Source organism: Saimiri boliviensis, chromosome 8, assembly GCF_048565385.1.
Source record: "Saimiri boliviensis isolate mSaiBol1 chromosome 8, mSaiBol1.pri, whole genome shotgun sequence".
In the NCBI taxonomy this organism is placed as follows: domain Eukaryota; kingdom Metazoa; phylum Chordata; class Mammalia; order Primates; family Cebidae; genus Saimiri; species Saimiri boliviensis.
In genome coordinates, this window is record NC_133456.1 from 91947082 (window position 1) to 91964118 (window position 17037).

The 17037-nt window shown below is 37.6% G+C and overlaps 1 protein-coding gene across 3 annotated transcripts in view; it reads right to left on the reverse strand.

Moving 5' to 3' along the window:
• Positions 1-8870: 8870 nt before the first annotated feature.
• Positions 8871-17037, reverse strand: part of LRRN1 (leucine rich repeat neuronal 1) — a 38856-nt gene continuing 30689 nt past the window's right edge. For all 3 annotated transcript variants that reach the window (XM_039478737.2, XM_074404872.1, XM_003927131.3), the window contains one exon: positions 8871-11452. In XM_039478737.2, coding sequence (XP_039334671.1) covers positions 9027-11177 — 2151 coding nt within the window. In that variant the 5' untranslated portion in view covers positions 11178-11452 and the 3' untranslated portion in view covers positions 8871-9026. The remainder of the gene's footprint in view (positions 11453-17037) is intronic.

Consider the following 17037-nt stretch of genomic DNA (forward strand, 5'->3'; position numbering starts at 1 on the left):
AGGGACATGGATGTATAAGCCGGTAAGTTAGAAAAGACAAATAGCTTATACTTTTCATGGAGGTAGAGAAAAGACTAGGGTTGGAATGGAAATGTACAACCCGGATGTCTCTTTCCAGATTCCCTGGGGGACTGGCCAGGACAACTTAAAAAGAAAACTTTAGGATCCTCAGGGTCCAGACCTCTCTGCCTTCACTCTTCCACATCCAGCTTTGAGTTTTCTTCACTCCCCAGAATGGATGTTGCCTATAGAGAAGAGAACCCAAATGAGAGAAGTGTTAGGAGTAATTGCAGAAATTCTGAACAGCTTTGCTTAGAGAAAATGAAAAAGGAGAGGGAAAAGGAGAGACTCTTTCCTAAGAGGACAGTTTATAAAAGCTCTTCTTTCAGCAAACTTTGAGTTATACTTTGTCTGCTCCCACCAGGATCTCGTGTTCCAGAGCTTTTAGGGAGAGAGATTGATGTCTACCACTCTGCCTCTAAGTAGTATTTTCTGACTACACCATCTCCACTGTTTGACATTTCCACAGTGGCTGCATGGCTTTCTTTCCCTTCCTCTTCTGGTGTCCATTCCTCTTTCCCAAACTTTTCCCTAAACCTGACCTTTCGGAGTTGTACTACAAGAGGAAGATTGTATGTTAATTCCTCGTAATCATCTCAAGATTTGCTGGGATGGAAAAAGATGGCTGTACTCTTTTGAATAAGGCTTCTGGAATTTGAGGAACTGTGAAAGTGTACCCACTGATCTATAAAGAATAGGTACTCATCTGCATGGTTACCAAATCTGCTGAGAGTTGTTATGTGTCCAGAAAATATAAGCTGTTGTGTTGTGTGTTCAGAATAGTACCTTGTGGAGCTAAACATAAATCCAAACAATCCCAGATCATTACAAGTGGCTCAGCCCAGGCAAGATGTCCTGGGTTGTATGATTTCTACAAACTTGGAATGAAGTTAAGGGAAATTTTCCTAGGTCTCAATATGGAAGAAAAAAAGGAAAGCAAATTTAAGAAATGCAATCTGTTCCCCTGAATCAACCAAATGCCAGCTTGCTCTCAGCAACAGTCCAAAAGTCTATTACCAGACAAAACAAACTATAACCAGGGAGATGAATGCATTTTTTTAATAGCAAAAACGTATTATTCACTCCAAAGTCAAAGTCGTGAATGACTTCGTTCATTCAACAAACCTCTATTGACTTTTGGATTGTCCAGTGTTTTTCATTGTTTACAGAATACTCATAGTTTATGTAGTTAATGGGAAGCTAACTAAAACTTGTAATTCTGGGGAAATGAATTGAAATTAAGTTTTTTGTGAGATGGGCAATTATTTCTCCAGAGAGAGACCAATAATTCAGAGGAGGTGCTGATGGAATCTGCCTGGGGCAAATCTAATGATCAAAACAGTAAGAAGTATGGTGTCCACCCATATACTTGTTAAGAACACAATTGGGGAAAAGAACCTTCTCTATCAATCTCTTCTTGCTGTCAGGAATTTCTATGATCAGAAGTCAATCCAGTTAAAACCCCAAGGAAAATCCCATAGGAATAGAATCTAGATTCAGAAGTATTTTGCATTGTTATGCTACAATGTCTTTCACCTGTTTTACTTTTGGAAACAAAGGGAGGGGTGCAATTTGTGAGTTTGGGGGTACATGTTTCCAAGTACAGATTGTTCTTTATTACTATTTCTAGTCTAAGGCCTTGTTTGTTATACACACACACACACACACACACACACCCAAAAAAGATCAGAATTGTATCTAAGCAAGCGAACTAGAAATATTGTATTTAGTGGGCAGAGGACAAGCTGAACAGAGGATTCATTTGTGCTTTGAAACACCACATAATCAGTTTTAATTTTCCAAACAAGCACTTTCTATTTTCTTGACACCACAGACACCAAAGAAAACCTGTACTAAGTGCAGGCCACTGACTGGGATAGTCTTTAGCAATTAGGAGAATCTCACATGCTTGTGTCTTACATATTACCACAGCTGAGGTTCCACACTGAGGCCCCCAGGCTTGGAAGGTTTATCAAATCGCTCTTGCAAGCTTCTCTTATCTCACCAGGAAGGAACTCCCTGCAGTGATTATGTGAAATGGCTTAAAAAAATTAAACTGGGAATAAAGCTACATCTGGGGACCATCGACTCCTTATACAACCCAGCCTCTCCCCCTCACCTCTGCACAAAAACTTGCTATAGTTTTTCTCCTACTTTAGCTTCCAGTGTAGTTTCTCTGTATTTTTAGGAGCCCCTTCCCGTTTATCGGAAGGCCTCCAGAATCCCCAAGTCCTCCGAGAAGGCTTCTTCCACATCCTTAGAAAGCCTGTAATCACGGCAATTTATTCGCCGCCTAGGGTACCCTCCCTCTGGACTCCTGCTTGTGAAGCCTCAGCTCATCTTTTCATTCTGAGCTTAAGTAGTGAGATCTGAAGTTTGAGCTCCCCAATCCGACCAGAGCTCTTCTTCCCTATGCTGTCATGCCATTTCATATTCTCAGTGTAGTCATCATACTGGATGGTCCTTCATGGGGATGTCTATCTTCCTCTGTGACTACACCCTGGAGAGCAAGCAGGGCCAGGGTAAGCTCAGCTTTATGTCCCTGGTGCTTGACATGGAAGAAGCAAAATGCTTCCAAAAGCACTTATTCCATTACCGAATATCCATGTGATAGATGGTTATACAGCCTTAATACCATGCTTTCCAAGATAGTTTAATAATATAAAAATATGCTAACATTTTGCTGATAGAAAAGTGTACAAAGCCATATAAACCATGATTCTAATTCTATACTCATAAAGGTATGTATTTTTATAATTATACGTATATATACATATATATGAATGTATACACAGAAAAAAAGGACAAGAAGGAACTGTACCAAACTCTTATCTGGTTTTAAGTTGTAGAATTATAGGCTATTTTTAATAAATATTTTTCTCTAGATTCTCTATAGTAAACATACACTACTGTTAGAAGAAAAAATACAATTTTTAAATGAGTTGCAAACACAAACCATCTTATGATGACAGCGACACCTCTAAGCCAGTTAGAATAAAATTTGGTAAAATCAGGTGCTGCTGATGATAAGTGGGTGGTGCTCTGATAAGTGGGAAAATAAGACGAAAGCGTGTATTTTGGTTAATATTCACAGTGGCCTTCTTTTCATAGTTTCTTCAGTAGCACAGGAGATACTTAAACCAGTCTGTCTTTTAGAAGATTTTAAGTAATATATTTTTAAATTAAGGGCTATTGAGATTAGAAAGATATAGGATTAGACATAAAGCACGTGACTAACAGTTCTCCAGGGAGTTTTTTCCTCCTAGCACCCACAGCCCCCAGAATGATCTATAGGAAAGCTGAGATTACTTACAGTATTAGAATACATCTTTGCTCTAGATAATGTGGTATAGCTTTAAAAAGTAGACGAGATAAATGATTAAAATGGGAGACTAGCCTTAATAGTTAAAAAAGAAAAAGGGTAAGGTAGCATTTTCTTTCTTATCTAAGTCTGTGGCATTAAATGCCACATTAACAAACCTTCTGTGGGGACGTTCCTTGCCAGATGATGACACCTGCTCTTTTCTTTGTTTCCCATTCTCAGAAAGAACTAAATCCATTAGGGCAGTAAGATGGCCAGCTGGTACTCTTGAGTGCCTCTTCAGCCAGAAAATAGCTTTGTGGTTAGTCTTGGGCCTCGGAGTCTAACAGCCGAGGTTGCTTGGCTTCATCACTTATAGGTGATGAAGTGAGGCTCAGTTTCTCTATGTGAAAAATGGCGACATGAATACCTACTTTACAAAGTTATTGAGGATTCCACAAGGCATTATAGGCCAAGAGCTCAGCACAGCATCCAAAGCATAACAAGTGCTCAAAATATGGCCATATTTGGGACCTACCTTTATTCCCACCCACTCTTATTTTGACTTATTGCTTGACTAGTTGGTTTTTTTTGTTTTTTTTTTCTTTTGTGGCTTCAGTTTCTTCCAGTTCATTGTATGGATTTGTTGTCACAACCATGGAAAAGTTGTCCTTTACTTTTTCCTCTCTGGCTTGTGATTTCTGTATCCTGATCTCAGGTTTGAGTCTTAAATTAAACCCTCCCTTTACTCCTTAGTTCCTGATTCAAATGCCAAATATTTTGGGGTTATATGTTCTCTATTCCTGACCTAGATTTAGTCTGTGGGCCATTATACAGTTCGAAAACTACTGGTTTTAGTCATATAGTCCTGATTTGAGTCTTAGTTGTTTCTTACTGGCTGTGAGATTTCAGGCCAGTTGGTTGGCTCTCTGAGGCTGAAGATACACTATTCTCTAACATAGGGACGACATGTGCAGCTGCAGGTGTTCAATGTACGTAATCTACGTGAAGTTCCGAGCAGTGGGCTAGAGGCACAGTAAATGCTTCTCCCCACTTTTCCTTCTTTAAGTCACAGCTATAAAAATGGAGTCCTGTGTGCTCCAATTACATGGTTTTCCTTTTCCTCAAGACCACTGTCTTCTGTTTGTATGAATGAGACATGCTAATATGCAGACTGGTACATTAAAATGCTACCTTATTAATTCAGGATAAACCCCCCTTATTAGGAATTCATGATCATTCTGTCTACAGCCCAGGCTGAAATTTACTTTGTCAACTAATCTTACAGGAGGGAGACAGGGAGGCCAAGGTAGAAAGGAGAGGCATGATCTGACCCACTTTGTGAGTAGGACTACTTTATGAGGTGCATGATACTGGATTTGCTTCATATTTAATATGTAACTGACATAATGGGCTGTCAGGAGGGAAATTGCATATTGCCACTTTAATGTCTTATGGTGTCCATATAAACTTGAGAGGGGGACGAGATGATTTCCTAAACATATCCACAAACCCCGTAATTTGATAATTATCCAAGATCAATTGTGTCTGACTGTTTCCTGTGTTTTCAGGAATTTCAGATACCCTTACAAACTGCTCAGTTTATATGAACTTCACATTTCCCTATTTAAGCTCTGAAGCTAAACACTTGAGTTTGTCATTAATTTTATAAAAGCTTTCCATGGTTTCCTGCTAAGAAAAGAAAGCGTTTGGTGTTTTCTCCACAAAAATCTATACACTATACATTTAACAATTTTAGGAGTGTGTTAACAGAGAATAGTATGGAGGAGTTCAAGATTAAAATTAAAATTCAGCCTTATATAAGTATAGTTTTGGAATGTACTTCAGATTCCCAGTATATATGCTTTCTTAAAGAAGAAAAGATAAATATATTTGAAGACATAAAGCCTTCGATGTCATCTCCCGCCATCAAGTCTCATAGGAATTCTTTAATATGGGAAACTTATTTAGTTCTGTTTACCTGTTCTGGGCAATGTTGAACCAGCAGATATAAAAATCATTAGTTCCCTCAGCATCTCCTTATTTTTACTAAAGAAACTGGTATCAGTGCATATGGGGGAATCGGGGCAGGGGCAGGACAACTATCCACACTAGATTAGACTAAGTCCTGCAGAAATGCCAGGCCCAAATTATTCTAGACCTCCAGATGGTGATTCTGAATCACCAATCTTTAAAGAAACAATTTTTTCCCTCCAAGCTAATCCCTTTTGAATAATAATAATAAAAAAGACTATTTGCAAGCAAGGTGAGAGTGAAAGAACTGAGGTAAAGAAAGCATTTTCAGTTGTACTTAGAATACATCAGAAGTAGTTACATTTCCCTTTTCAATAAATAGGAAGGGAGAAAGTATGGTTTTTCCCAGCAAAGTGTTGGAGATATAAAATGCTTCCCCCCACCCCATCAATGGTAAAAACAGTAATAAACAAAAGAAAATGCCTTGGAAAATGAATACAGAGATAGAAAGCAAACACCAAGTAAAGGGTTGACTATGGTGTCTTAGCAAACAAATGAATGATTGAATAAATAGAAACCACATGAGAGAAAATATGCACTCTAATATTGTTTGCAAAAAAAAAGAAATGATTCCTTTTTGCTGAATGAGAAACACTGACAATTAAACATTGCATTTGTTTTTATATACATGGCATCAATTCAATTTTTCATTAATTAAATGAGCAAGTTAGGGAATGCCTGTTTTAAGAAACTGTTCCAAAAATAACCTTGAAAAATCAGGTTATAGATACACTATATGCCCTGAGGGCAGAAGAAAGCAAAAGGGAAAATAAGAAATTAGAAAGTGACCTATAATAACCACCTCACTGTTAAAGGTGATATCACATTCATTATCAGTCAGGACCTGGTTTGATATCTAATTTCACTGGCTGTCTAATTTATCAGATTAAATTAAATACAAATGAGAAAATACTTGGCCAAGGAAAAAAGTACTCTATCATTTTGCTTTCTGTCAGCTGAAAATCAACTCATTAGCACAGACATACTGGAAAAGTAAGCTCCAGTATTTTGCTGAAGAAACATGTAAAACGGATTCTTTTCCCCCAAATTGGGCTGGCAAAAGATATTGTTGATGAAAAATTTTGGATTTCCCGGTGCTTGCTTTATCTTCAGAATGGAGAAATGGCTGAGGTTTTCCCCATCATTTATTGCACCAGTATTTAAGTGCTCATTCTGTGTAAGTTCAAATATGTGCTTTATGGGTGGAATGAAGTCTCTCAGATTTGCAACTGCAGGCTCTTGAGGGTCTAATGCATCAGTGCCCTCCCTTTTCATGGTTCACAGATCAACAGGAAAGTTGTAACATGGTCCACTACTCTCTGCAGACATTTGAAGACAGTTCCTCAACGGGAAACACACCAAATTTGCATTCAGTGCAGCTCCAATTCTCTGTGTTTCCCATACATCCTTGGCACTACTAATAGAGACACCTTCTGATCTGCCCTGTGCTAAAATTTATCCTGAGTAAATGGGAACTTAAGGATGTACTGCGTTTTTGAAGCAGGGGCACCAGACGTTATTCAGAACTATAAAAGAGGGGCCCTGCACAGGAACTTAAAAGGCTGCTGGGCCTAGAACAATAGATGGAGTGCAGAGCGCTGAAGCAACAGGAGTCTGACCTGGGTAAGCTGCAAGACCTCCCTGGGCCCAGGTTTTTCTCACCAATAAATGAAGGCTTTGGCAAGGAATGCTTTGAGCTCAGGTACTTCTTACTGTTCTCTTGCAGCTCATTTATTTCAAGATCTGAAATTCTGTTTGCCAAGACCCCTTATGAGTGGGAAGAAAGTGACAATTTTTTTTTTAAAGTGATTCACAAAACCAGAATATTGCCAAAGGAAAAATATCCATCAGCCTACATTACCTGGATTTTCTTTCTGCCAACTTCTCTTTGCTTTTGCTTGTCTGGCACCTGACTGATGGAATGGTGTGTTTGAAAGAACCTTTCCTTATTTCTTTGACTTATCAATCTGAATTTTCAAATGGGTTCTTCTTTACCTATACTTTTAAATCCCATTCCTCTATCCTTTGTGGAACTGGTCTTCTACCTAAACCTAGTTCCATCTGCTCTAAATGTTACACACGTGTCCTCTGTAATCTTGAAACAATTCTCCAAAACTGTCTATACATATTTGGATGAAAAATGTCAACTGTTCAGAAGCTTTGTTTTCTATGAATCATTTACTCGTCTCAGCAGATATCGCCAAACAGATATAGACTAATATGGGTCGAAGCGTAGAGACAACTGTTAAAAAGAAACAACATGTAATACATTTTGGGACACTCCATAGATATTTTTGAACTTTGATGAAAAATGTGGATACTACAAAAGAAAATCAGGTTTTAACAAAACTCTTACAGAAAAGGAACTGTATACCCAATATAGTCATATATATATATATATATATATATATATATATATATATATACACGCGCACACACACACACACACACACACACACATTATGTGTATGTGACAGGTTGGGATGTGTGAGTATATATATTGGCAAATATATGTGTATATATATTGACCTTTACACATGTGATACAATATACTGTTTTTTCTTCATGTGAACTACCCTCCCACTGCCCAATAGGTGTTAGTCAGTACTATTTAAAATACAGAAATCCTGTTGATTAAAATATCTTAATTAAAATAGACATTTCTTACCTTAGAAAAAGAATTAAAACTTTTTAGGGCCTAGCTTTAAAAAGCAACATGCTACATCTGATTTATTTTGGTGGTGGTTTTTATGGATGTGAAAAATATTACCACTGCAACTGGCAAGAACTGTAAATGATACGTTATTGCAAGTGTTCTAAAAACCAGAATAAAACTAATTTATTATAGTTCTGTCTTCATTATACACCATGTGTTGGTGAGTTAAACACAACAAAATTGTCTTTTCTTTTAAAAGTGTCTACTAAAGATAAAAAGAATAAGATAACAATTAACATGTAGTTTGTTACATTAAAAAATCTGATATACATATTTCTATTGCCTGTTAGCTTGTTCTAAGCCTCTTTAACTATTACATAAAAAAGGAAAGAAAAAGGAAATTCATTGTTTAAAGGCAAACATTCAATTCAGTTGATACAACATTACAGTACAGTCAACTAACATCATTCAATGAAGGTAACAAGTCTAGCCTTAGCTTCTTGAGTTAAGAGTCTGTAGACCAGATTGCTACAAAAGTTTCAATGCTGCTTCAAAACTGTATGTTAGCTTTTTGGAGGACAAGGTACTTTCTACTGATGGCTTCAGAAGGGGTCATGCTACTGGTAAAAGCACAGGGGAACCCCAACCTGTCATTAATCATTTTATTGAGCACTGTAGTTAGAACAGCATTATTGAGTTTAGCACAACAACTAAAATAAAATAATAATATAATAATAATCATAATAATGATAAGAATAAAAACCAAACACCAACTGGAAGCCTAGAGTCGCTGCCAGCTGTGTCAAACCCTTGCGATACGCTATACTAAAAAAATTTGAAATATCCACCCGTCCTCTCCACTCTGCCACAAACTAGCAAAGTCAAAAATACAAAAGTCTTCAACTTGTTACTTTTGCAGAATAAAGCAAAAACGTCTTTGTGCTCCTTACTACCAGAAGCAAAATATCCTCTGAGTTACCACATGTAATAGCTTCTGGATGTGTCAACCTGGGTTGGCTTGGTGTCTGCAGAACCATCTTTGTCTTTCTCGCTGTCACCTTCCCAGAGGTTAATGAGTGGTGGGTACAGCTCATTTAGTGGGATTGAAGAGGTTTTTTGCATATACTTTTTTAATGAGTGGTGGTAGTTTTTTCTCTTAAATCTTTTGGCAAAGTACACAGCAATGGACGCAAGGCTAATGACAGCAAACATGGACCCCATAACTGCAGCAAGGGCTGTACTGGTTTCTTGATCAGAGATGTCCAGTGCGAAGGCGGCATTTTTGGTTGTGACATTTACGCATGACTTTTGAGTCTGCTGATGAATATTGGACACTGTGAGACATACTTCATAATCTGTGGAAGGCTGTAGATGTGTTAGGTTGTATTCATGAACATCTACTGGGACCCTGGCAGTATATGTTATATGGGGGTTATCAATCTTCATGGTGGCAGATGACCATTTTAAGTTTGACGTCATGACATTAGAATTAACTTTCCAGGAAACTAAGATGGAATGGGATTCTGTCTGCTTGACATATATTTTTAGCACCTGGGTACCATCCAGAAGGGTCCCATTAACCTTAATTGTTGCCACCCGAGTGTCTGCCCCTTGGACATTCTGGGCAACACAGGTGTATCTTCCTGAGTCTTCAATTTGTATGTTAGATATTTCCAAGGTGCCTTCGCTACTTAGCTTGTATTTATCTGAAAGGGTTTCCACAGTTATCTTATTTCCAATGGGAGTGACCCAGTAAATTTCAGGTTCTGGCTCAGCCATAGCCCGACAGTCTAGAAAAACCGTTGTGCCAATATCCATGTTTAAACGATTTGGGAAGGTGTCATGAGATATCATTGGGAGGCACTGTTCGCTCGAATCCTGGATTAAAACTTCCTTCACCTGATGCCCTTTATATTCGGGCGGCATGGCACAGAACATGGATAAGGGCTCCATGAAGCGGATGTTGGTTTTGTTGGAGTTAATCCAGTGGATCACACAGTCACACCTCAAGGGATTGCTGTGGATACTGATCTCACGCAGATTGGGGAGGGATTCAACTGTCTTTTGGTAAATGGCATTCAAGGCATTGTTGTTCAACATCAAGCTTTCCAGAGCAGGGACACTTCGGAAAGCCAAGCGGTGGATGTAAGAGAGTTTAGGGTTATTGGTGGCTTCCAGCTTTGTGAGTTCAGGCAAGTTATCCAGGGCATAGCGATCGACAGAAACAAGTTCTCCCATATTGTTGATTCCCAGTTCTTTTAACCGAAGCATATTTTTGAAGTCTCCTTCTTGGATTTTGTGAATGGGGTTTTTGTTGAGGTCTAAGAATTTCAAATTTGGAACTTTTTGCAGGGCAAGTTGAGGGACTTTTACCAGTTTGTTATCATAAAAAGATAGGCTCTCAAGGCTATCCAGGCCCACCAAAGCATTTCCAGGAATATCGGTGAGATACATTCCTGCCAAAACTAAGCTTCTCAAATTTGCAAGGGGTTTGAAGTTCATATCCAGAATTCCAATCACAGGATTTTCTCCAATCATGAGAATTTCCAGATTGGGTGTAGAATCAAACCAGCGACTATCAATAACTTTCAATTTGTTGGAGTTCAGGTGGAGCCTTAAAAGATTTTTTAAGCCTGCAAAAGCATTAGCAGAAATAGTGCTAATTTGGTTGTGGTTGATGTAGAGTTCTTGAAGGTTGCTGAGGTCTTGTAGACAGTAATCAGTCATCTCTGTAATCTGATTTTCCTCCAAATGCAGAGTTGTGAGCTGGGTTAGGTTTGCCAGCCCGACCTCCTTAATGTTAGTAAAGTTGTTTTGGGAAAAATCTAGCTCAGTCAAGTTGAAAAGCTGCTGCAGCTCATCCACAGTCTTTGCAATGTTATTGCTCTGTAAGAGAAGCACTTGTGTGTCACTAGAGAGGTTACTGGGAATCCTTGTTAAGCGGAGGTCATTGCAATCCACAGTGGTGGCTTCTCTGTAAGTTGACTGTGGGGTAAACCAGGGACGAATTTCACATACGCAAAGTTGTGGACACTCACTATTCTGTATGGAAGACACAGTTAATGAAGTCATTAGCAGGCCTAGCACCAATTGGCAAGCTGCTACAATAAAGCTCATCCTAGCCATGCTGGCTTGCTGAGCAAGCTCAACTCCTGACACCCCTAAGTTTTAACAAAATGTGAACACTATATTGTGATATGTAGGGCAGCGAGCAGAAAATGTAAACATTCAAGCAAAGTCTTGGTTGAGCTGTGTAGAATTCCAGTCCAAAGGGATGGTTTTGGGGAGATTTCAAAGGCAGAAAGCAATGTGGAGTCTTTTAACTATGTCTCTCAATTCCAGGCATGTGTACAGGGCTGTGGCATGAGTCACTTCAGCCAAATCGAAGTCTGGAGATGTGCCTGAAAATTAGATTAGGACAGATGTTATGCTTATTCCATAAACTTTCTACATTATAGCCTTTCTTTTGTTTACTAAAAAAGGCACAGTCACTCGCAAATCTAGGATCGGAAACATTCAAAATTCATTCAAAATAACTAAACAGGCATTTAAATTGTAGGACATTCTTACTACATCCCACTTATTATACTAAACCTAGTTTTAGAGCTCCTTCACTTTTACAATTAAATTGAGACTCCATGCATACTATTAGTCATATATGGCTGCATACATTTCTATGTATGCACACGTACAGTCACTAAACATGCACTCACACACACAAATTCACACACTCATACACACTTACTATGAATAGTAAGAGCCTACAGATGTCGTTTCTTTAAAAATAAAGATGTCTTTAGAAACTACATATATTTATAGCTCCAAAAACTTAAAAAGTTCATGCTTAGTAAACGCAAAACATGAAAGATATTTTAATACTCAAAGCTAATTTTTAGTTATTTACATTTTAGTTAATACCTCAATTGTCTCCAGGAATTCTTTCTTTTCTAAAAGTTACATTCTATAGATATATTCAGCCAATGCTTTTCTAACTCAATTATTCTTACTCAAAAAGTTAATTTAATATTCTACAAGGTGGATGAAAACATAAAAAACATGCTTGAAAGGTGCCAGTAATAAAAGATTACATATTATATTATTCCATATACAAAGTATCCAAAATAGAACAACCTGTAGCGACAAGAAGTAATTTAGTAGTTACCTACGGCCAAGGGGATGGGGGGCACAGTGGGAGGGGTGCTAAAGGCTACGAAGTACCTTTTTGGAATGATGAAAACGTCCTAAAGATTGTGGTGATGGTTGCACAATTCTGTGAATATTCTAAAAACTCTTGACTCAAACATTTTAATGAGGAAATTATGTGAATTATATTTTGATAAAGCTATTATTTTTAAAGTTAATTTAACATAACTAAAAAAGGAAAACATCACTTTTTCCTATAGTTGAATAGCCACATCAGATCTTGACTGAATAACAAAAGGACTTCATTCCGTCATACCACTAGTCTCCATTAAAAACACAAACATACACAATAGATGTATTTGTATCTCACATAGATGATTCCATTAATCTCATGAGAATGTCACTCATCGCGTAATAGCTGTTGACCATGAACCTGTTTATACAACCTCCTGAAGCCTCAAGTGTCTTCAGCTATACAATGGGATTGCTCATACAAGTAGAGTTCTCACAGGATTATTGAGAAAATAAAAGGAATCTAGGTAAATTTCTTAGTGTAGTAGCTAACTCACATTATATGCTCACAAAAATTAATATTTGTTATTCATCATCTTATGTCTCTAATCCATTTTAGTTTTATCTAAATAGTGGTTGTCAGAGGACAAGTGAAAGAAAGCAAGCTAAGGAAACCGGTTTTTATTAACCATCATCAATTGGTTTCAATAAAGTCCTCTGAGGTCAGATATGTACTACTCACCTGCTTATAAAGATAATATTAGTAGTTAATGGTTCTATTTTTCTACATTCCAATCAGGTGTAAAAAGCCATTATGGATCCAGTGTCTGTCTTGGTTTCCCAAACTCGGCCATTTACTTGCTGAAGTATTCAAAGCAGAGTTATGTGTTTCCTGGTATTTGTCTTGCTGTAGTGCACTTGAGTCTTGAGCACTGAAGGAACTTCAGTGACTAGTGTTTTCTTTAACTTTCTAAGATTACTATAAGGAGCTAATAAAATAGAGTGTATGTATTTAAACCCAGTGCTCAATACATAGCAAGCTCTGAATTCATGCTAGCTGCTATTGGTAACCCTTTCACTTTGTAAAACAGTTATCTTTGTGACTAAGAAGTATAAGAATATAAGTAGCCAGTACTATACATTTGGCATTCTTCCTCCTCCCCATCTCCAAGTCTGGTTACTTTATGATATATTATGTAGTCTTGTGCCACCACAGGGAAATTTTGGCCATTGGTGGGTCACATATACAATGGTAGTCCCATAAGATTATATTAACAGTACCATATTTTTACTATACTTTTATGTTTCAATTCACAAATACTTGTGTTATAATTACCTACTGACTTCAGGAAAGTAACATGCTATACAGGTTTCCAGCCTAGGAGCAATAATGTATATGATACAGGCTACCTATATCATATAGGATGCATACCACCTAAATTTATGTAAGTACACTCTATGACATTCACACAATGATTGAATCACCTAATGACACAGTTCCCAGATCATATCTCTATCATTAAGTGACATGCTTGTATTTGTAAAACTTTTCAATATTATAAAACTAGCTGACTCTGGCTTTTATCTGGAAATTCTATAAAATAAAAACATACTGGCCAGGCACAGTGGCTCATGCCTGAAATCCCAGCATTTTGGAAGGCAGAGGTGGGCAGATCACAAGGTGAGGAGTTCAAGACTAGCCTGACCAACATGGTGAAACCCTGTCTCTACGAAAAATACAAAAATTATCTGGGCATGGTGGCGCATGCCTGTAATCCCAGCTACTGAGGAGGCTGAGACAGAAAAATCTCTTGAACCCAGGAGACGGGGGTTGCAGTGAGCCAAGATCATGCCACTGTACTGCAGCCTGGGTGACAGAATGAGACTCGATCTCAAAAAAAAAAAAAAAAAAAAAAAAAGAAAGAAAGAAAGAAAGAAAGAAAGAAAGAAAACTTACCGCAGAGAATAACGTTTTTATTATTAACACCGCAAATTTATTTCACTCTTGTTTCTGTTTAGAGTAATCCTGAAACAGGTGCAATGGCCACAAATCAACTGTTAAGAAAACTTATGCCACAGGTTATTTCTCAATCATAACTCAAAGTAGAAAACTGAAAGAATAAACCTACCTTTCAAAACTAAGATAGAATTTCAACTAGTTTTTATGTTTTGATTGAATGTAAGGAAATGTACCAAGAAGTATCAAAGTTGTATGACAGACTTCCAAAACAATCTATTAGTATTACAAACTTGCCTTTATGGGGCTATAGTTTGAACATTATTATAGCTAATACCCACATTTTAGTTTAAATTATATGATTTGAGATAATTGTGTTGAAATGTTCAATTTTTTCTTTGACATATATACATACCTTTTCCAACCAACCAACCAACCAACCAACCACAGAAACCCAGAATGCTAGATAGCAGATCAAACACAGAGAAAAGACTTTTTTTTTCTCCTACATTCTGTAAGAATGTATGTATAAGAATTTCCTCTCCACATCCTACAAGACATTCCTTTGGCAGCAAGGAAGGAAACTTCTTTAGCACAAAAGGAGGTGTTTAAGATATTTCTATTTGTATTTAATTCTGAGTTCTCTTTAGCAAGTTTCACCAGACAAATTTTTGAACATTATACGCAAAACAACTTCATAGAGTCCTTAAACCAGTTTAAATGTTTACAATGTAGGGCATTTCCCAGGAGCTACTCACTAAGAGTGTTTAAAAGTAAATCTATTATCATAAGAAAATACAGACCATTATTACTAATGCATATTGATGCAAAACTTCCCAACAAAATGTAGCAAAACAAGCTCAAAAGTAAAGATAATATGTTATGAGCAAGTTGGATTTATACTGGAAATGCGAGGAAGGTTCCATATGTGAAAACCAATCAGTATAATATACTACATTAACAGAATGAAGAAGTAAAAACACATGATCATCTCAATTGATGCACAAAGCTATTTGAAAAAATTCAATACTTTCATGATAAAAACACTCAACAAATCAGGAATGGAAGGAAAATGCCTAAACGTAATAAAAGTCACATATCAAAAGCCCAGTTAAAATCATAATCAATAGTGTAAAACTGAAGTTTCTCCTCTAAGAATGGGAATGAGCAAAGAATGCCTATTCTTGCCATTTCTATTCAACATAGTACTGGAAGCCCTAGTGACAGCAATCAGACAAGAAAAATAAATAAAAGGCATTCAAATGGAATAGAAATAAAATTATGTGTTCCCAGATTACATAATCTTATATATAGAAAATCCTAAAGATTCCACCTAAAAAACTGCTAAATCTAATTAATGATGTCAGCAAATTTGCAGGATACAAAATTAACACACAAATGAGTTGTATTTCCATAAACTAAGAATAACTAATCTGAAAAGGAAATTAAGAAAACAATATTTACAAAAGTATCAGAAATAATGCACTGCTTAGGAATAAACTTAACTGAGAAGGCAAAAGACTTGTACAATGAAAATTATAGAAAATAACCAAAATAAATCAAGGATGATAGAAAAAAATGGTGAAACATCCCATGTTTATATACTGGAAAATTTAATGTTGTTATAATGTCTATAACATCCAAAACAATCTACAGAATGAATGCAATCTCTATTAAAATCTCAATGGTAATTTCTACAGGAAAAAAAATTCTAAAACTCATATGAAATCAAGGGATTTTAAATTGCCAAAGTCATCTTGAAAAAGATCATTAGATATTTGTATCCCATGTGAGTGCTCACCAATGGGTGACCTCAGCAGAGAATTTTATTAATCAAGTGGATAGGATAACCCATTCTGTGGTCATCACTCAGCTGCTTTCCCCAGCCATGATTCTGTCACTCAGTGGGCCCCATGAGCAAAGTGGCCATGGTGGCAGGAATGGAGGTTATGCATGGACTCAGCAACATGGACTTCTGCTCATCAAGGCTGACCTGGCTCCAGCACTGCTGAGTGCCCAATTTGCCAGCAGCAGAGACCAACACTGGGCCCTCGATAAGGCACCATTCCTTGGGATGATCAGCCAGCTATCTGGCGGCAGGTTGATTATATTGAAACTCTTCCATCATGGAAAGAGCAGAGGTTTGTCTTCACTGGAATAGACCCTTACTCTGGATATCAGTTTGCCTATCCTGCACTCAATGATTGTGCCAAGACTATTATCAGTGGACTCATGGAATGCCTTATCCACGTCATAGTATTCCATTCAGCATTGCCTCTGACCAAGGCACTCACTTTACAGCTAAGGAAGTGTGGCAGCGGGCCCATCCTTACCATGTTTCCCATCAACCTGAAGCAGTTGGATTGATAGAACAGTGGAATGGCCTTTTGAAGTCACAATTACAACACCAACTAGGTGACAATATTTTGGAGGGCTGGGGCAAAGTTCTCCAGAAGGCTGTGTATGCTCTGAATCAGCATCCAGTATATGGTACTGTTTCTTCCATAGCTAGGATTCACGGGTCTAGGAATTAAGGGGTAGAAGTGTCGCCACTCATCATCACCCCTAGTGATCCACTAGCAGTAATTTTGCTTCCTGTTCCCACATTACGTTCTGCTCTCCTAGAGGTCTTAGTTCCAGAGGGAGGAACGCTACCACCAGGATACACAACAACGATTCCATTAAGCTGGAAGTTAAGATTGCCACCTGGACACTTTGGGCTTTTACTGCCTTTAAGTCAACAGGCTAAGAAGGGAGTTACTGTGTTAGGTGGGTGACTGACCTGGGCTATCAAGATGAAGTCAGTCTACTACTACAGAATGTAGGTAAGGAGGAGTATGCATGGAACACAGGAGATCCATTGGGCATCTCTTC